Raw genomic sequence first — 25,605 nt, forward strand, 5'->3', positions numbered from 1 at the left:
TTCAAATAAATTTTAAGACATTTCCGTTGGTAAAAGGTAATTTTTATTCAACAACAATTAAATGAATGTGGACAGTAGTAAGTACGCTTAGTGATTACATAAATAGTTGTCTTCTCTTCCCATGCATTTCTGTGGGGGTGCCTAGGCAATCGCAATATTCAATAAGTACAGTGGTAATTGTTTTCGTTGCTCATCTCTCTTGACTTTCCATATACAAATATCTTTATAAACTCCCTGGTATATGGTTTATATATATGTATAAAGTAAACGAGAAGTAAAGGCCGTTGATACAAATGACTTTGGATTAGATTAGGATTGGGCGCGCTTAACTATTAACCATTAACACGAGTACGCGAAATACAATTACGAATACGAATACAAAACGGTGTTTAGTACAATTAAAAATTCTGTTCACATTTCGGTTTGGTTTATTACAACAATATCATGTAAATGCCGATGTATTATATAGGGGGTTACGGGTCTGTAAGTAAGTACCGATCTTAAGTACCGTCTGATCTGCCTTGCAAAACATAAATATATGTATATAGGGGGGGACTCTATGGTATATTACATTAAATTACACGTACAAATAAACTATAATTATCTAGCAATTTCATTTAGTTACACATACAAACACAATGTTTCCGTTTCAATTCTCAGCCTAATGCTATTTAGATGCATTTTGATGCATAATTGGAGTGACGTGAAGCGATGGGTAATATATCATGAATGTCGATTGTGTGTACATTAAACTAGTTGAATGTACTGCACTGTACTGCCCCGTATATACAGCAGTACAGTGCAGTTTAGTATTATATATATATATGTGTAGTATAGGGTGTATGCGGGGGTATTATGTGTACGGTGTGCGCCGTTTCCAGTGGCAACATTTCAACTAACATTATTTACTTCGCTATTACAAGTACGATTTCTTTATTAGCTATTATTGTTGTTATTGTTTCTGTCGCCGCTACACAGTTGACGTCCCATCCTCGTCTCAATAGGATAGCGCTGAGGGTGAGCGCGAGCCAACTGTGAAATCTTTGTACACCGAAAACACAGATATCTGCGGGGAAAGAGTAAAAATATGGAATTAAAAATACGCACACAGTCGCCGGGGGGGGCCCAGCCCATCTCATCCCCTACCAATCCCCATATTGGCCACTTTAATTGCGGACTTGCGTCACAGTCAAGAACTGCAGCAGAGTCAGCAGCAGCGGTGGCCCTGGCACTTGGCCAGCAACTAAATAAAACTTGGCAGCAACTTGTGGGTGTGCGGTACAAAAAAAAAATGGGACACATCCCAGCATCTGCGGCGGCACATGTGCTCCGAACATGCGAATCGTTGTGATATCAGTTCAAGAGCAGACGCGCCTTATCAGTGCCCGTTAATACCCAAAAATAGACCCTCTCTAAGATGGGTGTGTTGCGCTAAGTCAGCATCTGTGGGCGGGCCTTTAATTGATAAACAATTCTCGGTTCTATTTTGACTTATAGATCCAATTAAAATCAATTTTTGATGTTCTCAAGAGCAGCCAAAAGGCAAATAAATTTTCGTTTTCATTACATTTTGCTTGCTACACTTAGCAAAAATGAGAAAGTAGTGAAATTCTTTATGAAATATGGCTTTATTTCAGATAAGGTTAAGTTACCAAAAATTAAGGAAATAAAAATAAAAACATAATATGTAAAATAACAAAATTAAATAAATAAAGAATTAGGTAAGGTTACCACAAATATACAAAAAAAAATAAAAATAAAAATAAATAAAATAATTTTTTAAATTTAAAGAAAAATAAAATTAAAATAAATTAAAAACTAGGTAAGGTTACCAAAAAACATAAGGAAATACAAAAAAAAAACATTTTTTAAATAAAAAAAAAAACAAAAAAAATATAAATTAAAAATTAGGTTAAGATACTTTGTGTAAAACCAAGGAAATAAAATAAAAAATTCATTATAAAAAATGTTTCTTAAATAAAAATAAATTGAGAAGTAGATTAGGTTACCAAAAATATAAGGAAATAAAAACCTAATTTCTTAAATAAAAAAAAAAAAATAAAAAATGTTTATTGTTTTAAGTTATTTCTAAAAATATAAGTTGTTAACAATAGATTTTTTAATAAAAAAAATAATTATTGTGTGCGAAAAGGTCTAACTTTTGGTAAAATCGTATATTTTCCTTCAAGAAATTAAATTTAATGATATTATACCTTATTTTAAAACAAAGTTTTCCCTCTGTGTAGACAAGAGAAATGCCTTTATGCTTTTGATAGACCAAAATAATTACTTTTTCTGTATTTTTCCTAAACTGCCACGAATTATTCTTGTTATTCAACAAATGCGGGTGTCGATCGTGATATTGTGCCAAGGGTATCCAAGCCAAATTCCTTTCGCGAGGCCACTTCCGGCCCCTCACTTATTGCTGGTATATGTGACTCACCTTGTCTTTTAATTGCTGGCACAGTTTCTGGCCATTCATTAGCAGCAGCAGCACATCGTTCAGCCACTGAACGGAGGCCTCCGCCTGGCGGGAATCAAAGCGCATGGTGCCCTGGTTGTTCAGCAGTTGGTAAACGGCTATGATCAGCTTGTGGCTCTGCAGATAGAAGCTTACGGCCAGATCCTCGGGCAGGTTGGGCACCAGCGACTTCATATTGCGTCCCTTGATCAGCTCATCGATGGGCTTCTTTTTGGGCACCAGCAAGCTGTTCCTGCCACGCTGCAGGGCATCCAGTATGTTGCCTATCACATGCAGCACTTCATCGGAGGTTCTACAGAGAGCGACATTTATGTACATATAAATAACCTCGAATCTGGGTGTAAAAACAAACTTGTGACTCACTTGAAGTGATAAGAGTCGTCGACATCGTCTATGTGGTTGATTGCGGTCTGCAGATGATTGGCGGCATCCTGGACCTGTTGCAGCTTCCAGGGCGACTCCCCTGTGATGGAGGTACGTTGCGTTTGGCTGGGAGCCTTGCACAGCTTAAAGCTAATGTCCTGTGAATAATAGAGGTAGATGAGTATTGGTTTTGAATAGAATTTACTGGCTTATAGGCTTTAGAATTTAGAGTCTTAGGAATCTAGTCACGAAACCGATTTAAAAGCGAATTTATTGATTGCATGATGTAAGACTGCAGAAAATGCTCGCCAGTTTGTGATTAGATGTCTATCAGGGTATGAATTTAGCTTAAAATGAATCTGTTTTCGTCATTGGTAAGTTGGATAATTTACTATGATTTAAGAAGCTAATACATCATAAAAAAACAATCTAGGCACTGCTTATTATTTGTTTTGAAACTGTTAACTCTTATTCTTTTATGTATTTATGTTATTTGTTCCTTGTTGAATTCAAGTTTCATAAAGATAAAGATAATAAAGAACAGTCTGTTGTGCTAAGCTCGAAACGAGAAGTAATTCCCAAGATATTTCAGGGGATGTACAAAATATTAAAGTCTGTGTAAAGAACTTTGATGTGTCACTGTTTTAATAACGTTGCAGGTAATCAATATTTTATAAATAAGTTTGCCACGCACTGAAGAAGTCATTTCCGACCTTAATTTAAATTATTAAATATTAAAATTTATATGTAAACATAATAAAAAAGTAAAATCACTGCTTTTTTTGGCTAAGTTATGATGGGTATATAAACTCCGAAGTTCGTTTCCTTTTCTAGAATTCAAACCCAAGTCGGCTCTCTAAGGAACACCCCCGAAAAGACTTAGGAAGAGCTAGGTGTACTTCTAGAAATCCCATCTCCAGATTTAAACTTACAGCCTGTGTGATGGCATCGCCCGTCAGGGTGAGCACGGCCTTCAGCTGATCGGGCGACACGGCGAGTATGAACTTCTCAGTCTTCTTTCCCTCGTTCTCGTACAGCGGCACCGGAAACCGATGGGCGCACTCCTGCCGGAATATGGCACAATGACAAATTAAAGACTCACAGAGGTATGTAGATGTAGGTCATGAACTCACCACCAGAATGGTTCGCAGTTGCTTCAGTATCGCGTGCACCTCCTGCCGCAGCACCCATTCGAATTCAATTTGCTGGAAATGCGGCAATAGGGTATGCAAAGTGTGTGTATATTTGTATTTTGCATATTTCCGCGGTGTGTAGTATAGTTCAAGCCCCAGAGATTATATATGTGCGTAGGTTTTTCGCGATAGCGCCGCCAAACAAATCACGTTCCGTGTACAAATCAATAACGGCACAGTGGGCGGCGGCGACGGCGGCGTTGGAGCGGGAGCGGGGTGCGGAAAATGAGGAAAACAGGAAAAAGAGAACACAACCGAAAAAAAATTGATAATCAATTAGCAATGTTAGTTAATCGCATTTCGCATTTTTGGCAACGATTGTTTTGTTTGTCGCCGTTGTCATGGTTTTTGGTTCTTCGTTTTTTTCTTCTTTTTTTTTTGTTAATTGAACTTACTAAATTCAGGTTTTCTTCCCGCTCCGTGTCCGCGAGCATTTTCATGCTTTTTTTCCGCGCTGGTAGGAATCGGCGCTTGTTTTCCGCAGAAGCAGCAATTTGTGAGCTAAATGTGACTACAAATTTTGTTTTTATTTCAGTTGTTGTTGTTTAATTAAAGGCGCAGTGTTGGGCAGCGTGCGAAAGCGTTAAAGAGTGTGGGAAAATGACTGAAAGCAATGTTAAGATAGCTGACAAAAGCTGAGAGTTATGGAACTCTAACGTTTGAATTCAAAAATTTTTGAATAAAAAAATATTCGAATAATGTTTATTTACATTGTTGATATACAAATATTGATAATATTTAATTGTTTAGTACAGTTTTCTTACTAAAAAAAAATATGGCATAATCTTTGATAACTCATTTAAAAGTTTGTTCAATTTTTAAAAAAATTATAATTATTTAAACAGTTGTTGAAACACCAAAACAATAATAAAATATTAATAAAAATATAAAATAAAATTGTTCGTCAAAAATACAAATTCCTTTTCAAAAGACAATAAAAACAAACACGTTTTTAGAATATATTAACAAAATCAAAAATTTTATTAAAGCAGCATTAAATAATAAATAAAATATTACTTAATTTAAATCAAATTTTTGTTTGTCAAAAATACAGATTTCTTTGCTAAAGACAATAAAAACATTAAAGTTTTTATAATATAACAACAAATAAATAAACATTTATAGCTATACAAAATAAATTTCTTAGAGGGGCATATAAAAGAAAATAGTTTTCAGCTCTTAATTCATATTTACTTTTAAATATTCAATTTATTTTCCTTAATTTTACTAACTGTTGCCTTACGCAAGCTGCCTGCTACAGCGCGCCAAATTCAAAAAAGGAAAAATAAAAACACTTTACTTACTCTTACGCGTGGGCGGAGGAGTCGTGAGCACTGCCGTTTCCGGCACCGTATTGAGGACATGCTGCGGATAGCCATAGCCACTCCCGCTGCGCTGTCGGTGGAGCGGCTGGAAGGACCAGTTGTTGTTGTTGGTGGGACTTTCGAAATAGGAAAGTAAATAGAAAAATATATTGAAAACACCTGGAGTTACACTTAAATGGAATCTTTTGCGATTTGTTTGTGTTTGCGTTATCATGTTTGCGACTGATTTCGGCTTGATTTGATTCAAAGTCAAGTGCTAATTGCTGGGTTTGCCATTGTTGTGACTCACGTCACAGGCGGCGACGACTGACGTCTGGTTTCTGCTGCTGAGCTGCAGAATTTTCCCGTATTTCCCCCCCGCGAGAAACCCCCTTTCCACCCAATGAAGTGCGCGTGTTGGTGGCAATGGCTTTTGTTTTCAATCAGGGCTAAAATTACAAAAAAGCCCACGAAAAGCGGCCCCAAAAAAAAGCGCTTATCAAGCGAACTTGGCCGACAGCTCTCGCGCACACACTCGCAGTCACACACTTATAACCAGTCACACACGCACAAATTTACAACGGCAAGCCGTTTATCAGGTCCAATTTTGTTTTATAATTTATTTGATAAGCCAAAGCCAATGTCAAGAAAAATGAAAAGGCCAAGCTAGCCAGCGCTAAAGAGAAGAGTATCGGGGCGCTATATGAATTTACGATGCCCTCATAAATTTTATAGGCATGGCCAAAAGCGTTGCCGTTGCCGTTTGCCTTTGCTTTTTTTAACACGTTCGCATTCTCGGTTCTTGGCCAAAACAAACACCATTTGTTACTGTTATTATATAAATAAAGGCCTTGGCTACCGCTTTCTTTCCGTTACCTCTGCGGCATGTCGGAGTATATATTATGTATCTTCACAATTCTGTTTGAACTTCTTTATCAATCGCAACGCGAATCACGAGACACTGTTGAAAAACTCGCGGAAAACTCGCGATCGCCAGGGAAAGGTTCCGTTCAGTTTGATTCGGTTTACGGCGGAAGGTGGCTAGGCCCGTATGGAACCCGTATATGGTAATAGGCGTAGCAGCGGCACGACGTTCCACGCTCGACGCCCAGCTCTCAACTCGCACTAAACACTGGTAGCCAAAAGGCAATAGCTTACCGATGGAGGTAACGTGGTTAAGACGAAGCTTTTTGGCCGCAGCTTTCTTCAGCGCGGGCTTCTTCTCTCTTTGGCCGATCGAAGCTACAAGAAGTTGGCTCTTGTAGCTGGCATAATATTTATTCTTTTCATAACGGAAATTCGGAATGGAGACTCTTTAAAAGGTGGCAAAAGAAATTATAGCAAATGATTAACATACAAATTATTTTTTTTGGGCAGCAATTAGAGTTTAATTTATTTTATAGTTGAATTTGCAGATGGAATAATATTATTTATTGCGAAGGAAATCTATTAAAAGTGTAAGAAAAAAAGAAAATGAATTATATTTATAATTTATGAGTACAAAAACAAATGAATTTATTACTATGCTTCAGTTTAAGATTAGCTTAAAAATATATTAAAAATAGAACAAAAAAATGATTAACTTGAACGCTAAAAATACCTTGTATTAGTCATGACATAAAACATAAATTAAGCTTATATTTAAGGTACAAAATGTGAAATTAAAGTTTAAAGATAACCTTTTCTTAGCTTAATATTAATATTTTAAATAAATAAAAGCTGTACAACACGATCTCATAAAGTAGGAAAATATAGAAATTATAAGAATTTATTATTTCATATAAAGTAAAGGTCAACTTGTAGCTAACATTTATCTTAAAGCTCTCAATAATTTTAAAATATTCTTAAAATAAATTAAAACATATGATAAACCAAAATTAAAAATACATTTTATTAATCAACAACTAAAAAATAAACATGGATTAATGTTCAGCATTTTAAGCTTCACAAAGATGATTTTAAGCTGATATAATATTTAATGTCATAACAACAAAACCACAGAACAAAGACTCTTGAATGAAAACCAAGACTAAAGAAAAACAAATAATCAAGAAAACGTGCCAAGAGCAAGTCTAAGACACACTTCATAAATAGTTTAAATATCTATCAATAATTTCAACAATCCATTTAAAGAGACAATAAATCCTTCAAAAGCAAATCTTTCGGGAAAACCGAAGTCTGTATACCCTTGCAATTTTTAATTGAATTGCAAATCGATTAAAAAAAATCTTACATTTCAAGTCGGAAAGTGTTTTTATTTTGAGAAACAAACCAGTACATTGAATTTAAAAATTAAAAATTAATAACTTAGCACTGCTAACTTCGAACTAAAAATTACAGATAAAAACCACACTCCAAAATAAGAAAATGGCAAAGAAAATTCTGTTATTTTTGTTTTCAAAAAATTATACTAATGCCCCCATAATATTTCTATTTATTCCTGAAATTCACCTAAATCCGAAATAAGTGAAAAATGTAATCCAACAAGAAAATAACTGAAAATGTCAATTTGTCAAAAGGAAAACAAAAAAATAAAAACCGAGAAAAAAGACTTGCGACTAATTGCCTCTGCTCATTTATTTTTAAATTTGTTTTTGTTTTGGTTTTGACCCAGCAGCTAATATTTGTCAAACGTTCATTTTTGTTAAAGCCGAATGACAAGGCATTTTTAAAGGAAATTATTGTATAGATAAATTTATAACCATAAAATCCTCACAAATAGTGTTTTTAATGAATAAAAATGATGCACTCCTGTTTACACTCATAATGAAAATGAAATTTATGATATAGACGTGTTTACTGGGCGCCAAAACCTAATCCCAAAGCAAACTGAAAATGAGTAGGGAAAATATTTCGAGATTGTTTTTTTGGTTGTTATGGTATAACATTTATTTTTTCGCATACACAGTATTCCGTTGCTCTTTTAGTATAAAAAGTAGTACAAAAAGTTCTATTTCTACTTGTGTTTGGCATTGTCAAACTGAAGTACGTGGATTTGTTTGCTCCCGTGGGGAAAATGCAAATAAAAAGTGAAACAAGTGTGCAAATATGGGGAGCAAACAAACGTGCATGTGTATGTGTTTGTGTATGTGGTGTGTGTATGAGTGTCCGTCGTCCAACAGGTGTGCGCGTGTGTGCTTGTGTGTTGTGGGAGGTGGTGGCTTGTGGGTGGCAGACGCAGTGCGTTTATTTACTCGCCGGTCATCATCTCCATGAATTCTGTAAATTAAACAAAACGACAGACATTAAACCGATGCCAGAAGCCCAAAGCAACCGCTGTATGCATATTTATAAATAAATATTCCATAAACACGAAGCAAGAGAAATGTTTTCATATGGAAAATGCCGATGCCCGATGCCGAAGCCTCAGAATGAAAATGCGTGGAAAACGAATCGAGTGTGGGCCTGTGTCGCAGACTAAAAATAGCCACCGATATGCTCCATGAGAGCACTGATCAAGTTGTCATAATCGAGCGATTTCAGTATCCCAAGATCACCAGATTTATGATCACTATACGCATGGCGTGGGCGGCATAGCAAGCCACTAGAATGAATGAAAATAAAATACTATATCGAAAGACTCACCATCGAAATCCACTGTACCGGAACCATCAGAATCGATCTCCTCGATCATGATGTCCAGCTCCTGCTCGGTCAGCTGGTCGTCCAGCTCCTTCAGGATCTCCTTGAGGCAGGTGGTGGGAATGAAACCATTGCCCTGTTTGTCGTACAGACGGAAAGCCTCGCGTAGCTCCTTCTGCATGGCCTCGGCGTCCTCCTCCACGATGAACTTGGCAGCCAGCTGCACGAATTCACCGAACTCCAGGCGACCGGACTCTGGAAAGATTATCAATATATATACTTAGCTAAGGCGTATATACATATTACGGACTAATGATCGGGGCCCGAGACTCTGATGATCATAAATCACTGACAGCTAGAAAGTTGCGCTCATCAGTGGATAGTGAATCATGCTTGGTTTAGTGTAATAATAATCATTATAAATAGTCATAAACTTCAAGGTTTAATCATAAAAAATTCATTTAATTAATATTAAAAGCCTTTGTAAGCTTTTTAAAATGATTTTTTAGAACAAGTCTTAGAACATACTGCTCCTAAATGTAAAGAAAATTCTTCTAGCTTTTAATATATATATTATTTTAATATATATTTTAATATATATATATTATTTCAGTGTTTTAATAATTGATCTACATTTTTTAATATTTCCTTATGTTATTTGATATTATTTTCGGAAAATTCTTCTCATTATTCCAGTTCTTTCTACTGAAAGCTCTATACGTATTATGATTTATTTGCCTATCCATAATTCAAAATGTTGCTCTATTTTTATCATCTATATAATAAAAAATTATAATGATTATATTTTTCACTGAAACATTAATTAAAATTTTCTAAACTCATTATTTTAATTGGCTTTTCCTTTTCACCAAAAAGAATTTTAATGTTCGAATATTGAACTGGGTCTATTTTTATGCGAAAAATTCAATCATTTAAAATAATGTCAATGACTCAATTTCGACGCTATATATGTAAATATATAAAGGGATCTATCTATAGGCTGAACTTGTACTTACTGTCCTCATCGACCTCCTCGATCAGTTCCTCCAGGATCTTCTTGTCGAAGGGCTGACCTACAATTAAAACCAGCATTAGTACCCTCTACAATCCCAATTCAGGACTCAAGGCAAGGCACTCACCCATCAGGCGCAGGATATCGGCCACCATCTCGGTGGGGATACTGCCAGTCTTCTGGTGATCGAAGCTGTTGAAGGCCTTCTGCAGAACGGCAATCTGCTCGGGGGTAAGATCTTCATCCTTTGGCGAAAATAAAAATAAATCCTTTTAGTAATCCTTGCGGAACTGGAGAGCCTGAATGTTGAGTGCTTACGACGCTGCTCATGTTGCTGCTGGTTTGGTTTCAAGTCTGACTGATCACTGATATCTCTCGAACCGATCGCCACGGAATATTCGTGCCAACTACGAGGCTGCGCGGATGCGTTTTCCAAAATATAGACCAACATCGCTGAACTTGCCACGCACACAAAACAAAAAGCACAGAGGAGAATCGGAAACACGAACAAGATCGCACGGAGTGTTTGTGTGTATTTGTAGCGCTTTTCCACGTCGCTGCCTGAATTTTATTGTTTTTTAGAAAAAACTGTAAATGTGCTATCGGAAAAAGCGAAAATAAAACGACGAGGAGCACGGATCCCGCCGCACTCACAGCCGGAGACTGAATACGAGCCGTATAGTGGTTTTCCATGGCCAGCGAGAGATGTGATGGGATGGGTGGGTCGGGATGGAAGCTGCATGTGTGCTATAGCCGCCTGGCCAGCTATAATGCGATGCGTTGCGCATATAAACAATATATACTATATATACACTCCGATATACATAGTATACCTGCCACCAGATGCACCACAACGAGACGCGACTTGGAGAATTCGCCAATGGTGCGAGGCGTGAATGCGTGCAGTGATTGCCCTGAACTCCAGGGTATAGCAGGTGGGAGGTACCTACTTTCGGGTGGGTTGGCACTGCATTGTCTTTATGACACATATTATTGCTTAAAAAAATAATGAGTGCATACTGAGTTTTGGCACCAACAAAAAAATAAATTAAATAAAGAATAATTGCAAAGGAAAAACCAACTGCATGAAATTAAATTTATTTTCTCTTATTTTTTGGCAGGGCTTTTTGGCGAGAATATCTTAAAGTGTTTACCAATTTTTAAAATATATTATACATGTATATAAAATATTTTGACAACTGACATAAATTGGCCATAATTCGAACTTAAAATTCTCGGAAAATTTAAGTGTTGACCTAATAATAATACCTAATTATTAACTATAATTTAGCGTACGTGAGAACTCATAAATGAGCATTTTAATAATTTATTAGAGACGTAAATCTACTACTTAGTTTGCAAATTGTTATTTTTGGCATTTGGAAATTTATAACTTAAAGTAGTTTAAGGATCATAATATTAATCTCTAAAAGCTTACACCAGTTTAAGGTAGTTATACATTTTAATTTAGTTAGTATTCCTTCTTTAAATGGAATGTTATTTGGGTTCTTTTTTAATTACAAATTAAACGTACCATGAAGAAATACTGGCATACCTCAAAGCACTGCGCTAGAAAATATTGAGTATTAAATATAATGGCTCTTTAATTTATATTATAAAGTTCAGTTCAGTTCTTAAATGTATCGAACTCGTTAATTGGATGTCTTGAATTTAATTTAATTTTATTTTAAAGTGCTTCATAGTCTGTTTTCAGCGCCATCTAGCGGAAATAATTGAAATCCAGTTTCGCGGTTATACTATCAACGTAAACAAAGAGTGTGACCAGATATTTTCTACAGCTTAATGCCTAGAATTCCATAACGCGTGAGTGTTTTCAACATCAACACAGCATGGTTCGCATAAAAAACAGGTAAACACAGAAAAACTTGAATTAAACTAACAATAATAACAACAAAATCGAAAAACTAGATATATTGCGGTGCAGATAGTGCCCTACGCACCCACAAAGGTGTTGTATCTCAACGATAACACGCTGACAAAATGCCTGCTGCGAAACATTGAAAAGTACTATGGAGTCTACGGACTAGGAATGATCGAGCAGGGATTCAGGGTGAAGTACATCAATGAGAGGACTAAGATAGCCATTATAAGGTGCATGCATGCTGGTCACCGTTTCGTGTCCAGCATATTGCCTCTAATCACATTGGTAAGGCAGAAACGAATCTTTTTTTCTGAACAGTTCAACGAAACCCCTCGATCTTTCCCAGATAGGAGACGTCCGGGCCAAGTTTAGGACTCTCTACATCGGCGCCACCATTATACAATGCAACAAGTTCATCATCAAGCATCAGAAAAAGTTCCTGGACCGCGAAATGGGACAGTTGACGTCCGCCAAGGAACGGCAGGACCTCTTCAAGCGCGTGATGGAGTTCGACATGGACAGATAAGAACACGACCAAGTGGAGGCTACAAAAGATTAGCATAGCGTATAATTAAGTAAATATAGTACATAGCTTTCTTGTAGAAAACCGGTGTCCAAATTCGACTAAAAGGTGGAACTTATTTTTGGTATTCAAACTAAACTTCGATGAGGAATTTGCGACTCGGAGTCCGTGCGATCCTGGAATTGGCGAACTGTTTTAATCTCTGCCGGATGTCCGCAAACGTCAGTTTGTTCTTCTTGCTACACACGTTCAGGTAGATGCCCAATACAACTATCAGGCCGGACCACAGATATCTAAGGGGAGAAACAAGAGTTAGATCACAGATCATCATAGTTTATGTTGGGAATACTTACTGCACAGTGAAGGGCTTGCTGAAGAGGATGAAGGAGAAGGCAATGGTCACAGCCTTGCGAGCGGTGGTCACTGTGGCCGCTATGGGAGCGCCACTACTCCGCACCAAAGCGAGCACAAACTGGATGCCCAGATAGCCAGAGAGACTGAACAAGAAGCCGTAGCCAAAGGTTTCCAGGGGGTGCTCCAGGCAGAAGGCGAATCCGCTGAAGAAGTTGCCGGTAACCAGCATGATCACAAAGAGATAAACGAAGCCCAGGCCGTACGAGTAGAAGACCACCTCGCTGCTGGGCGCCTTGAACTCCCGCATGGCTTTCTCCTGGACATTCCCAATGGCGGCGTCGCAGAGCAGGGCGCCCGATATCATGGCCACGCCCAGCAGATTAAAGTTCGGCGTCATCTGGGAGTCGGCTAGCGTAAACCAAGCTAAACCGATGCACATGCAGGTGGCTGCCGCAAAATCCAGCACTCCGTAGCGCTTGCCCTGGATGAGGATGCTGCCCACCAGGACGGGAATCAGCTTGCAGCACTTGAAGATCACCTGCGTGGGGTAGTTCAGGTAGCCCAAGCTGGAGTTGGACAGGCCCATGGTGCCCAGCGTCAGGGCGGCCAGGACAAGGTACGTCTTCATGGGAATGCAACGTGGCTCCGGCTCAATGCTCCAGAAGGATCCTCCGCTCACCCGATATCCCTCGAGGCGACGCTCCACCAGCCCAAAGCCGATGTAATAGCCGAACTGGACGAGGGTGAGGAACCAGCCGTACGGCTTGAATCCCTCCACCGTGAAGATCAGCTCCTGCAGGTAGCCGTATAGGATGTACAGGATGAAGACGCCGGCACAGCTCAGCAGAAACTGGGTAGTGCGGTTGTAGAAGGTGAGGTCGAAGCACAGAATGCGCAGCTCCGGCGGCGACTCTGCAGACGAGGATTTCCGCTGCGGTTGCGGGGAGGCTCCTGCCGTCGCCTGGCCAGCGGCTCCATTAATGCTGATAACACTGCTTCCGGCATTCTCAGCCATTCTGCTGCCCATCGTATGTGGTGAATGTATTAGTAGCTGATTATCACAAAGTTATATGACGGCGGGCGCCGCGTAAATTAATGCCACGCCGCAGTGCGAGGGATGATCGGTGTGCAGGATTGACTTGTCATGCCGCTGGCAGGGTGCCACATCAATTACCCGCTGCCGAGGAGTTTGCGTTCAATCGAGCGACGGGCTGGCTATAAATATATGTTTTCTTCGTTTGTTTACCTCGAAAAAACTACAATTGTGGATAGTGTGACCGCCGTCGATGAAGCTTTAGGCACTTGGCGTTGCACTGGGCATTTTCCAGCATTTGCGCTCTGGTCACATTACAAAATAAGAAGAAAAAGAATAGAGGATAAAAAGTGCCGCTGAAAAAGTGTTAAAAGTAATGTTTTAAGTGAAATTACAAAGTAAAAGTTTGTAAAAACAGCAGCGCAATGGACGTGCAGCCGCCGAGAGGTGAGTGGCGGCCAGGAAAAGCCCGATTAACAATTTTTTCTCCGCCGAGCGGAGTGCACTGCGCCCCCAGAACACGCACACACACGCTCAAACGATATGCTGCTCACATTTTATGCAAAATTTTCGCTTTTTTTTGCAGATGCCAGTTTACGCAATATTATCGACAAGCTGGCGGAGTTTGTGGCCCGGAACGGGCCTGAATTCGAGGCCATAACGAAGCAGAAGCAGCAGAACAATCCCAAGTTCGAGTTCCTGTACGGCGGCGAGTATGCCAGCTACTATCAATTCCGGGTGGCAGCGGAGCAAACGCGTGAGTGGCTGAAGCCAGGCCGAAGGAATCTATTGATTACCCATTAATATACTCGCTCCTTCCAGTGCTAAAGCAGCAGGGCATTCCTCAACAAATGCCGCCGGGCACCCAAGGCGGCGGCCACTACATGCAACATCCTCCGCCCATGCAGCAATCCCAGCCGCCTGGCCACTATCCGCCACTCAACCACCAGCAACACCCGCCAGAGAACGCACAAGACAACATGCAGCAGCACCAACAGCAGCAATCCCAGCACATGTGGCCACCAAACTCGGGCCAAGGTGGACCGCCAAATAACCAGCAGCAGCAGCAAGCCAATGGAAATGCCATGGTCATGAACCTAACCTCCCAATTGGATGCCATTAAGCTGCAACAGAAGACGCTGCGGGAACAAATCAAGCAATCCGAAGCGAATCTCTCCGCACAACACACGGTAATTTGACACAGATAACCATCAACGGTCTACTCTACATATTCTTGCAAGCATTTTTCTGAGGGATTAGAGAGCAGCTCGAGTGTTTGAAGGAAAGCCCCCTGTATTGTCTTTATTTTTTACTGTCTTTATAATTTCTTGACTTGAAATAATCTTGTAAAAACTTGGGTGCACATTCTTCAATTAAGTATCTGCAATACTACCATCTCGAATTTCACTTGAAATTTCCTGATTTAACGAAAGCAACATTGAGAAATGTTACTGAAACTGCCCCTTGAATCGTTTCTTTCTCTCGATGCAAAAGTTTTAACAACCCTGTTGATTGTCCCACCTTAATTAAATTCCCTTATATTGTATATAAGGAGAACCTAAACCATTTTTCAACTTCGAATTTCAAATATTATAATTCGAGGAATATCGTATTAGTTATTATGAATATATTTCTTAGAAAAATGGACCCATTTGACGGTTTAACAAAATATAAATTTTTTTTTGTCTTTTCATAAGTCGCTTTCTTAACTTATGTACTATATTTACTTAAAAGAAATTTTCTATATTCGATGTCTTTACAAAGTTACATCACTGACAAGAAATGCTCTTCGAAGTAGCTTACTTCTACAATGATTCCTTCGCGTTTTTCTCGAAACGGACATCCCATGAACTAGGAACTTTGGATAACTCAAGTATATATTTTTGTATACTACAAAAAAGACAAAAAAAAAAAGCAAGTTCTTTGAAATTAAATGTCTAATTGGCTTTAAATTTTTATTTAAAAAAAAAAATCCTTTTTAAAAATTTCATATTTCTTGCGATGTCCGCATTTATTTAGATCATAATGCTATTCAAATTTCTGAAATCGACTCGCCCAGTTCGCCAAAATCTTGATTACCATGGAAATACCCTTTTTTTAGTACTTCGACATCCATTATCAGAATTTTGAAAATATTTTAACTTAACAAAAAATTTTTTTTTAATACTTTACTTAATAACAGTTAAAAAATTCAAATCGCTTAGCCTTCCGAAAAATTGTTCAATATTTTTCACATGGGTCATCCCCTTTTAAGACTTCTAGTTGATTATACATTTTTGTTTGAGTATTTTACAAACATTTCCATAAAACAAAGACAAAACTTAATTAAAATTTCTGTGGAATGTAACCAAAAAAGAGCTTGCTCTGTGGCTGAACAGAACACTTTGTTACCATTTGTTTTGTCCTTGGTTCAATGACCCCAGTTAAGCCGAGCTTGTTACGCTTTTTCAATAACAAAAACAAGTAATGAGCGATTTGGTTAAGACCGTTTCACGTTGCACGTTGAAAGCCAGAAAATAAGCAAATAATAAAATGGAAATCGAAAGCGTTCCCTAATTATCTATTTTGCAATGTTTACAATACTTTTACCTTGAGATTCGATTTAATGCTACAGAAGTTGTAGTGTATTCACTTCAAAAGAGCTGCAGATATCAAATTTTTATGGCATTTCACGACTATTTTAAAATGGAAAAAAGAATAATTAGGTCTCTCATCTGCCATGAACCTCAGTTTATTTGCCAAAGAGTGACTTCTGCTCGCTTTCTAGTATGATTACGCCCCTTCTCTGGCCCCTTTCGGTCCTCTCAGTCCCCTTGATCTCTGAATGTGGATAAGAAGATACCTTAAAGTGTACTTTCAGCATTACCAATCGACAAACTTTTATTGCTATTATTTTAACTATTGAATTAACCATTTACAATGCTACATTAAACTTTTGCTTTATTGTATTTTTTGAAACATAAACAAAAAAAAAATTACCAAATCAAAAACCACTCTTCATACCAACTGACAAAAAAAAAACTGTATAAAAAATCAAAAAAACAAATCCTTAAATCAAATTTGTTTGAATACGAAACCGCGAACGCTAATGCGAATGTGAATATGAACGAAAATACCTTTGTGTGCTCAATGACCGAACCGATCCGTACCGATCTGCACCACACCAACGCATCCGAAACCAAATCGCACAACCGAAACCGATACCGAAACCAACCTCTAGGCGCTGATGAACCAGAAGACGAAACAGATCGAGGAGGCGATCGCCGGGGCGCAGACGACGCAGCTGGAGCAGCTGGCCGGGGAGCAGGGCATAGTGCTGAGGGACTTTGACGGCGTCCTGCAGCCGATCATAGAGTCCTGCACCAAGGACAGTATCTCTGCAGGTAAATATGCCAGTCTGAGACGGTCGATTCCAGCCGGACTCAGTATTATTGCTTGTTCGTAGTTCATACATAGACTCGTAATCTCAAGAGAATACCTCTTTTGCCAAGCACACAACACACTAAATATTCATACAAACTTTTAATTAATTTGTACATTTACCTAATAATATAATTGCCAGTTACAATGACAATATGAGTAACCCGTTTGATATTGCAATTTTAGGCAAGAACTGGATTTTACAGCATTCAACCGACAGCGCAAAAATCAATGTCGTTTTACAATATCTTTTAAAGAAGTATGACTCTCAGTTTTATAATTAATGATACTCCACATATATTAATTCAATTGTGTTTCTTTCTTTCAACGAGTGAAATACTAACCAAAACCAAAAGAAAAACGAAATATCGAAAAGCAAGAGCGAGAGATGATCGATTCCCCAGAAAGGCTCGAGATTGATTCGTTGATTCGTTTTCGAAAGATGTTTGATCCATGAAATAGTTACCGCAGATCCGGGACCTAGAGCATAGCTAGGGAAACACACCCAAACACACACACACACACATCATTCCCCTTACTAAGCTTAAATCTACACAAAACACAGTGAAAATCATCAGCTGAAAAATTAAAAAAAAAAAAAAAAAAAAAGAGAAAGAGAAAGAACTAACAAAATATCATTCTGGCACAACAATTACCTTTGGCAGAATTTTGTTGTGCATACCAGAAACTAGAGAAAAATATGTTTTTTTCGTTTGTTAATTTATTTTTAGGGCTTTGGTCAATGGTTCAACGTTTCAGCAAAAATTGCATCTTATATATTTAGTTAATGATATACTCCACCACTGGTAAGTTTGCTCAGTCAATTGTAACAAGTTTAGTTGATAGAAAGTCAGACCACTGACCTACAGAGCCTCGGGCAGCAGCCTGGCTTTGTGGGTTGGCTGTTGAGCAGACCGAAAACCCCGACTGACGAACCAAGACCTTAGACTAGCAGTTGCCGTTGGTAGGTTTTGGTGGCAGTTTCCTAAGTGCAACGATGTATTTACAGCATGCGCAAGAACATCAATGACTTGAAGAACAACCTCGAGAATGTCGTCATTCCGATGTTCTGCAGCGCCGACTTGAGTATGTATCATCACCTTGCTCCAAGCATTATCTTTGGTTATTTATCATTTTGCAAATCCCAAACAGTTGCCAGCAATGATCAGCGCCAGAAGCTTGCCAAACTGCTGTCCTTGTGGGAGTCCAAGGCCAAGTTCTTCGATGCCTGCGTCATCTCCAAGCTACAGTCGCCGGACTCATCCATGCAGGAGTACAAAACCAATCTGCAGAACACGCATCCCGACATAACCGCCAAGTTCACCCAGAACACCAAGGCCACCCTAGACAAGTGGGTTAAGGAGGACTCTTAGAGTTTCACAACTCATAAAATTTCTTCTCCTTTTTAGCTACCAAAAACAGCATCAGATATTCATCCAACATGCCAGCCAGCAGATTGCCCAGTTGGAGCAGCAGCGCCAGCAGCTGGAGCAGCAGGTTATGGTGGCCCAAAAGTCACAGCAACACATGCTGCCACACCAAGGAGGACCAGGAGGAGGAGGAGGAAAAAACATACCCTCGTTGATGTCTCACCGAGTAAATATGCCGGGGAACCGAGAGCCACACGAAGCCCCTCAGCATCCCCAGGCGGCGGGTAACAATGTTTACCCGGGAGGCAACTTCCATCAGCAACAGCAGCAGCACCCGGTCAACCCCTTTGCAGATCCCAGGGGTCCAAACTTCTTCATTCCGGACATGTCAAAACCACCACCAGGCTTTGCCGGACCCATGCTCCATCACGGACAAGGGCCACCCATGCAGCAGCAGCAGCAACCACAAGGACCATATCCACAGATGCAGCAGGGCCAGGGAGGAGCCAACAATGAGCCACCTGTGGATCTGGGTGTGCTGAATGCTGCCATTCAGGCGGTGATGCAGCTGCAGCAACGCCAGCCCGACGACCCGCAGCCAGGTCCTCACCAACTGCAGCAGCAGCAGCAACAGCCGCCGCCCATGGCTGCCTATCCTCAGACTTTGAGACCTGCTGGCCAGCCGGGTGAGCCAGTGGATCTCGATGTGCTCAATGCGGCCATTCGGGCGGTGATAACGAATCAACCCGAGGACGGGCATCCGGACCAGCAGCAGCAGCACTCATCGGAGGATGGCCAGCAGCCAGAAGGAGACTCTGCCGAGTCGCAAGTAGTAATAGGAGAGCCACAAATACCCACAGCGCCATACTACGACCTGCCCGCGGGTCTGATGGTGCCCCTAATCCGGCTGGAGGACTACACCTACAAGCCCCTGGATCCGGCGGACATACGACTGCCAGCTCCGGCGCCACAAAGCGAGCGGTTGACCAATGCATTGAATGCCTTTTATGCCGCTCCCTCGCACGATCGTCCCAGGGATAAGTGAGTGGGGGAAAGCACACGCATCTCTAAGAGAAACTAATGAAGTTCCTTTATTTTCCTGCAGTGAGGGCTGGGAGAAGCTTGGTCTCTATGAGTACTACAAGGTGAAGAATGCGGCGCGGAAGCAAAAGGAGGAGGAGATCAAGGAGGGCATACGGGAGAAGTCCCGCTCACCCAGTCCCATTGTGCTCGAAAAGCCCAAGCCTAAGAAGAGCAACAAGAGGGTTTATCGGTGAGTTGAAGTTTAATATTTTCCGGCATTTCCATCTTATGACTTTTATTTTACAATTTAGATCCAAGAGTCGTAGTCGCTCTCGTTCCCACACACCGCCGCCGCGCGACAGATCACGTTCCCGCTCCCGCTCCCGATCCAGATCTCGATCCATGGAACGCGCTGTGACACCGCCACCGATGCAACGCAACAGATCCGGCGGCGGCGGAGGAGGAAGTGGCAGCAATCGCAAGGGTCGCAACCGATCGCCGCGTCACGAACGGGAGAACAATAACAGCAACACCAACAATAATCGGGAGAATCGTGCCGATCGCAGCAATGTGGGCAACACAGGGAACAATGGTAACAACGCCCTACGACGAGTAGAGCGCGACAGATCCCCAACTCCTCCGAGTTTTCTGTGAGTTAAGAAATGAACCAGGAAACCCTTTAGTTCTAAATTCACTTTCCTTTCATTTTTCAGGGGCGGCAACTTTGCCAAGCCTCAGGAATTCATCGAGGAGTCAAACAAGGGCCACCAAATGCTCATGAAAATGGGCTGGGCGGGCACTGGCACGGGACTGGGCTCAAAGAACCAAGGCATAGATACGCCCATCTCCGGTGGTGAAGTCCGAGATCGTCGGGAAATGTACAAGGTAAGTGTACACATCCACAAAACTACCAAAAATCCATCCCTAATGTCTGAATCCTGCTCCTTAGGGCGTGGGGGCCAACATGCACGATCCGTTTGAGAGCTTCCGCAAGAACAAGGGCGCTGCCTTTGCACATCGCATGCGCACCCGGGACGACAAGAGTTAAGGATCTGAGGCAGTTTAAAAGCTCCTCCCACGTTTTATTTTATTTTTTGTTTCCTCAGCCACAAAGAGAAATACATTTTTATAAAAGCAACAACAGGATTTTATTATCAACTTTAGGCCGTAACATTGAAGCTCGTCTGCGCCGCCTTGGCGTTGACCTTCTCCAGGACTTGGACGAGACCCTTGCCAGGACCGCACTCGAAGGTGCGCGGGAAGTCGGCGCCCTGCTTGCGCTCGTACATCTCGTGCAGTGTTTGCTCCCACTTGACGGGCCTCAGGATTTGCTTGGGCAGCTGCGTCAGGATGTGCTTGGCATTGCGATACGGCTTCCCATCCACATTGGAGTAAACCCTGATCACGGGATCCTGAAGGCGCACCGATTTCAGCGCCTTGGTAAATGGCTCCACGGCGCTCTGCATGAGGGGAGTGTGGAAGGCGCCGCTGACCGCCAGTCTCTTCATCCGCCGGATCTTTAGGGCCTTGGCGTTCTGTTCGAGAAACTCGAGGGCCTCCACATTGCCGGCCACCACCTTACAGTGCGGATACATGTAGTTGGCGATGCCGCAGTAGGGCGACTCCACGCCTTTGTCCACACACCACTGCTGGGCCCGGGCACAGGCCTCGCCCAGGTTGGTGTCCGGTCCGTACAGCGTCATGGCCATGGCTCCGGCTGCCCGGTCGCAGGCAGCCTGCATAGCGGTGGCCCGCACCTGCACTAGGCGCAGCGCCTTGTCAAATGGTATGGCATCCGCGAACACCAGGGCTGTGATCTCCCCCAGGCTAAAGCCAGCAGCGGCCACACACGTCTCGATGGCCTTGGGCCGCTCCTCGCGCAGCTGCTCCAGCGCCGCCAGCGAGGACACCATCACTGCCAGCTGGGCGTGCTCTGTGCGATTCAGCTTCTCACGTGGTCCCTCCAGGCAGATCTTCAGCAGATCGAACTTCAGCACCTCGTTGGCCAGCTCGAAGATGCGGCGGGCGCCGGGGAAGCGGAGCAGATCCTTGGCCATGCCCACATACTGGGTGCCCTGGCCGGGAAAGAGTATTATGCTCGTCTCCTTGGGATCGATGGCGGGCCGGCTTTTGCGGTCCAGCGGCTCCGCCAGTTCGCTGATGAGCTGCTGGCGCTTCTCTGCGCTGGCCTCCAGCGGGTTAGCCTCGGTGGTGGCCTTGGCGGCATCGCTGCTCCAACGGGACCAGCTTAAGTTGCCGGAAATGCGTTGTTTTCGTAATAGCCGGGAAATTAACATTTTTACTCTTCTCTTTTTGTTGTTGTTTTTACCTCAGTGTGACCGGAGCTTCACGGTTGCAGCTGTTGGCACTTCATGACCGCGTAGATGGCGCTTTCATACTCAATAAATGCTCCATCTTTTGGTAGCTCTTGCAAGATTCGGTTAGTGATCGTTGGAAATTTAATTTCTTATTTTAAAATTAAACTTTTAAAACCAGTGGTTCAAAGGATGCTATGGCTAGAGAACTAGGTCTCAGATGTAAATTTCTTTTTTCCTTATATAAAAATAATTGGTATTTTGCCATTTGGGGTGGATCACCTTAAAATTCGATTTCGAAAACAAACCCAATTAAACTTTAGTTTTACCAACTTTTTTTAGTTCGATTTTGCTGAATACAAATATTAAAACTCTAATTTCTTACTATAAAACAAGCTGACAACTCTAAAAACGCTTTTTGTCGCCTAATCTTGATTTATGTTGCCAAGCTATTAATTTACTCATTTTGCATTCATGACGAAATTATCTTCATGTTACTCAGAAACAAGAGTGACTATGACTCGGAGGTATTTGTTATTAGCCTCCACTTTTGGCCCTATACAGCTGTGTTCACGGAAATAGCAGTGCGACAGAGGGAACAACTTCAAAACCTTTTTTTGTACATATTCCTTTTTGCAAGCTGATCTATTGCACATTGTTTTTGTTAAATGGAACATAAAGATAAGAATCGAGAAAAAATTCCGTTAGATTTGCTCTATTTTTATGTTTTATTGATATTTTTTCACATATGCAGCTCGTTTTGGCCGATCACTGAAATAGCAGTATTTAATTTTCTTTCGCAAAAAGTGCCGAAATTTCTATTAATTTTGTAAAAAATGAGTTTAATTACGGTAGTTATTATAGTTTATTATATAATACACCTTTACAACGCAAAAAAAAATATTTTAGTGGGCGCAGGACCTCACTGCTCCATGAGAGAAAGGTATCAGAGAACTTAGCCTAGAAAGAAGGGCAAAACATGTAAAGAGACTCCAAATCTTTCAAATTGTTATTTTAGAATAGTTTATAAATCATAAAATATGAACCGAACCCAAAAAAACCGAGGTACGATTCGCAAAACCACAATTGTACTGGCTCGACGCGTACTTCGCTTTAGCAAAGCTCGTCCTTTTGCATCCTCTAGGGATATATGAGCGGGAATTGGCATGGGAATCAGTCATGGGACCATTCGCCGGGGACTTATTGAATAAATTTTAGATTCGCGAAGTCCATGGAAAATGTCACTGCTTGGTTAAAGGCATATCAAGGCCAGATTGGAGTTCGCCAATAGCCACTTGAACTGCCACTATTCAAATGGCGTAATATCCTTTGGACAAATGACTCCAAACTGGTTTTATTTGGTGGAATAGGACAAGACAATATGTCCGTCGACCTCCAAATACAAAGTACCACCCAAACCATACGCTGAAGACAGTAAAACATGGTGGCCTAAAAATCATGGTATGGGTATACTTTTCATACAACGTTTTAGGTCCCGTATATATGATCTGTCGGATCAAAGACCATTATGTTTATGTCCAAATATTAAAAACTGTCTTGCAGCCGTATCCTGAGGAAAATATGCCATTAATTTGGACATTTCCACAGTACAGTGACCCTAATCATACCATCAAGGTGGCCAAGGAGTGGGTTCTTAATGAAAAAGTGGATGCAATGCCATGGCCTGCACAGTCCCCGGATATAAATCCGATCGAAAACTTATGGGGGACATCAAGGGCTACGTATTAAAGAAGTTTCCGACTTCTAAGCCGCAGCTTTGGCAATTTGTGCAGGAGGAATGAGGCCATATTCCCCTCAAGCGTTTCTAAGACTTGGTGGACTCCTTGCCACCCAGGTATGAGGCTATGATAGCTTCTAAAGGCTATTTAACAAAATATTAGATCATAGTCAATTAGAATTTAAGAAGAAATAGGTTTCTTATACGATATTTTTAAATTTATGAAGAATTTTAGTTTTTCACTGCTATTTCAATGATCGGCATAATATAGACCTTTTTTGTTGATATTAGCTATATCTTCTAAAGGGTTTATGTTACCTAAATTAAATGATTGTGGTATTGTTAATAATTAAATATACTAAGCTTTTATGAAAAAAAAAATTATGAAAATAGTGTTTGTAACAGGATTTTCCGATCTTAAACGTGCAGGTCGTTGGGCACTGCTATTTCCGTGAACACAGCTGTACATCGAAAAGTGTATTGAACTGTCGTTTACATAGAATCTCCTCGAATAATTTAATTATAAGACCGTCATGGCTAAGCGAAAAACAAACTTAGAGAAAAGAAATTCCATTGAATGTTTTCTTTTTTAATCGATTTGATTAATCGTATAATTATATTTTGAAACCGTGAGTAATTGACAGTTAAGATTAAAGTGCAGGTTAGTCAAATCGACCGATAAGAAAGTGCTTATTAAACACACAATTCCAAATTGATGTGTTTATCCCACAAGAAACCATAAAGCCTTTGATTGAAATTAAAGTTAACGTTACCCCGAACAATAAGTACTTTATACCTCTCAAACATCGGAATGCTGACTGATTAAACTACAGTCCTTAGGGATTAACTTTTCCTTATTTAATTATGGGTTTAACTTTAACTGTTTAACCAAGTAAAACCCCTAATCAACCTCTAAAAAAACGAAAGAGCATTGAATAGCCATGGCCATGTGCCATCGGATCCCCCAAAAAAAGAGTTTCTAATTTGAAATGCGATCGCTGCGAGGCAATCGCAGAGTTTTTTGAACTCGGGGCGCAACGGAAGACCCTTTGGCATACCAAAAGGAGCCACAAGAAGAGGAGATGTGAACAAGGATGAGGATGGCAAAGGTGAACGACAAAGCCGCCGGCAAAGTCAGACACCGGAGATGATGACGTGACGCACCACTTTCGCCCTCAGTTCAAGGAACAGGCGATGGGATGGGCATCAAAACAAAAACACTAGCTCACACGCTCTGCCATCGAGCGGTCCTGTCCTCCCGTTGTCCGTCTCCTGTCCTGTCCACACAGAGATCTTCTCGGAAGACGAAGAAGCGACATTCCCAGTTCTTTTCTTCTGTTGCCAAGGCAAGGATCCATGCCCATGCCCATGCCCTCGTCTAGACTGCACGAATATCAGATCGACGGTGGCCCCGGCGATTCTATTAGAAACCAGTTTGTGGTTTATGCTTTTGGTCGCTGGACTTATGTTATGTTGTTTTTTTCGGCAATCAGAGCGACGTGAATTCGATGCCCAGGTAGGGTCAGGTAAGCCATCTCCCTCCCTCCACTCGGAGATCGTTGACATGGCGCAAGTGGCGCGATTCTTAAATCAGGTTGTGAAATTGTATTTATGAATGAGAGTCGTCGAGTGGCCCGTGGAGCCAGCCATCAGCAGTAATTAAGTGCCGCATATTTCCGCGGGCGAATTTTTAGCCAACATACCTCTTGGTTCCCAGAACGTGACCGTGCTCCGATCCGTGGTGTACCGTTAGATTGCGACGACTGTGGCGGCACGGGAATGCGCAAATTCCAAAGGATTCCCGCGACGTGATAAACGCGGCATGCGAAATGCAACTGCGTCGCAGCGTTGCGCATACGCCCCGGGGGCCGAACGTTTCCGCATCGGGAATGCAGCAGCGACAACGAAAAACGAAAATAAAAACGAAACCAAAACGAAGCCCATAAAAAACTCGGCCGAAAGTGTGCATTGACCGAGAGAGCGGCTAAAAATACTGTAAAGGCGCGATCTG

At 41.1% G+C, this 25,605-nt stretch overlaps 6 protein-coding genes across 7 annotated transcripts; 2 read left to right on the forward strand and 4 right to left on the reverse strand.

Moving 5' to 3' along the window:
- Window positions 1-26: 26 nt before the first annotated feature.
- rogdi (rogdi atypical leucine zipper) lies at window positions 27-6,372 on the reverse strand. Its single transcript, XM_017173086.3, has 8 exons — window positions 6,219-6,372; window positions 5,343-5,479; window positions 4,434-4,549; window positions 3,979-4,050; window positions 3,778-3,909; window positions 2,846-3,003; window positions 2,444-2,774; window positions 27-1,066 (listed from the first exon to the last, which is right to left on the reverse strand). Exons 1-8 carry the CDS (start codon window positions 6,227-6,229, stop codon window positions 998-1,000), a joined length of 1,026 nt encoding a protein of 341 aa, XP_017028575.2. The 5' UTR covers window positions 6,230-6,372; the 3' UTR covers window positions 27-997.
- Window positions 6,373-8,201: 1,829 nt separating this feature from the next.
- TpnC73F (Troponin C at 73F) lies at window positions 8,202-10,392 on the reverse strand. The gene is made up of 5 exons (XM_017172531.3): window positions 10,255-10,392; window positions 10,064-10,181; window positions 9,941-9,997; window positions 8,928-9,179; window positions 8,202-8,561 (listed from the first exon to the last, which is right to left on the reverse strand). The coding sequence occupies exons 1-5, from the start codon at window positions 10,264-10,266 to the stop codon at window positions 8,533-8,535; spliced, it is 468 nt and encodes a 155-aa protein (XP_017028020.1). The 5' UTR covers window positions 10,267-10,392; the 3' UTR covers window positions 8,202-8,532.
- A 1,282-nt stretch (window positions 10,393-11,674) lies between these two features.
- On the forward strand, window positions 11,675-12,373 carry Pop5 (POP5 ribonuclease P/MRP subunit). Its single transcript, XM_017172864.3, has 3 exons — window positions 11,675-11,806; window positions 11,866-12,103; window positions 12,165-12,373. The coding sequence occupies exons 1-3, from the start codon at window positions 11,787-11,789 to the stop codon at window positions 12,342-12,344; spliced, it is 438 nt and encodes a 145-aa protein (XP_017028353.1). The 5' UTR covers window positions 11,675-11,786; the 3' UTR covers window positions 12,345-12,373.
- Window positions 12,358-13,971, reverse strand: Papst2 (PAPS transporter 2). The gene is made up of 2 exons (XM_017172862.3): window positions 12,695-13,971; window positions 12,358-12,634 (listed from the first exon to the last, which is right to left on the reverse strand). Exons 1-2 carry the CDS (start codon window positions 13,720-13,722, stop codon window positions 12,475-12,477), a joined length of 1,188 nt encoding a protein of 395 aa, XP_017028351.1. The 5' UTR covers window positions 13,723-13,971; the 3' UTR covers window positions 12,358-12,474.
- A 45-nt stretch (window positions 13,972-14,016) lies between these two features.
- scaf6 (SR-related CTD associated factor 6) lies at window positions 14,017-20,682 on the forward strand. 2 transcript variants are annotated; one of them, XM_017172860.3, is made up of 13 exons: window positions 14,017-14,175; window positions 14,315-14,485; window positions 14,551-14,918; window positions 16,949-17,111; window positions 17,335-17,407; window positions 17,880-17,954; window positions 18,158-18,234; window positions 18,301-18,499; window positions 18,558-19,559; window positions 19,624-19,791; window positions 19,853-20,191; window positions 20,255-20,426; window positions 20,491-20,682. In XM_017172860.3, the coding sequence occupies exons 1-13, from the start codon at window positions 14,154-14,156 to the stop codon at window positions 20,587-20,589; spliced, it is 2,928 nt and encodes a 975-aa protein (XP_017028349.1). In that variant the 5' UTR covers window positions 14,017-14,153; the 3' UTR covers window positions 20,590-20,682. The 2 variants fall into 2 exon arrangements, 1 of the variants encoding a protein (XP_017028349.1); XR_001770838.3 differs by lacking the exons at window positions 17,335-17,407; window positions 18,558-19,559; window positions 19,624-19,791; ... (1 more) ...; window positions 20,255-20,426; window positions 20,491-20,682 and having other exon boundaries at window positions 18,301-18,362.
- beg (malonyl-CoA-acyl carrier protein transacylase beg) lies at window positions 20,586-22,018 on the reverse strand. Its single transcript, XM_017172863.3, has one exon. It carries the CDS (start codon window positions 21,836-21,838, stop codon window positions 20,702-20,704), a length of 1,137 nt encoding a protein of 378 aa, XP_017028352.1. The 5' UTR covers window positions 21,839-22,018; the 3' UTR covers window positions 20,586-20,701.
- Between the last annotated feature and the right edge of the window lie 3,587 nt (window positions 22,019-25,605).

Source organism: Drosophila kikkawai, chromosome 3L (genome assembly GCF_030179895.1).
Source record: "Drosophila kikkawai strain 14028-0561.14 chromosome 3L, DkikHiC1v2, whole genome shotgun sequence".
NCBI lineage: Eukaryota > Metazoa > Arthropoda > Insecta > Diptera > Drosophilidae > Drosophila > Drosophila kikkawai.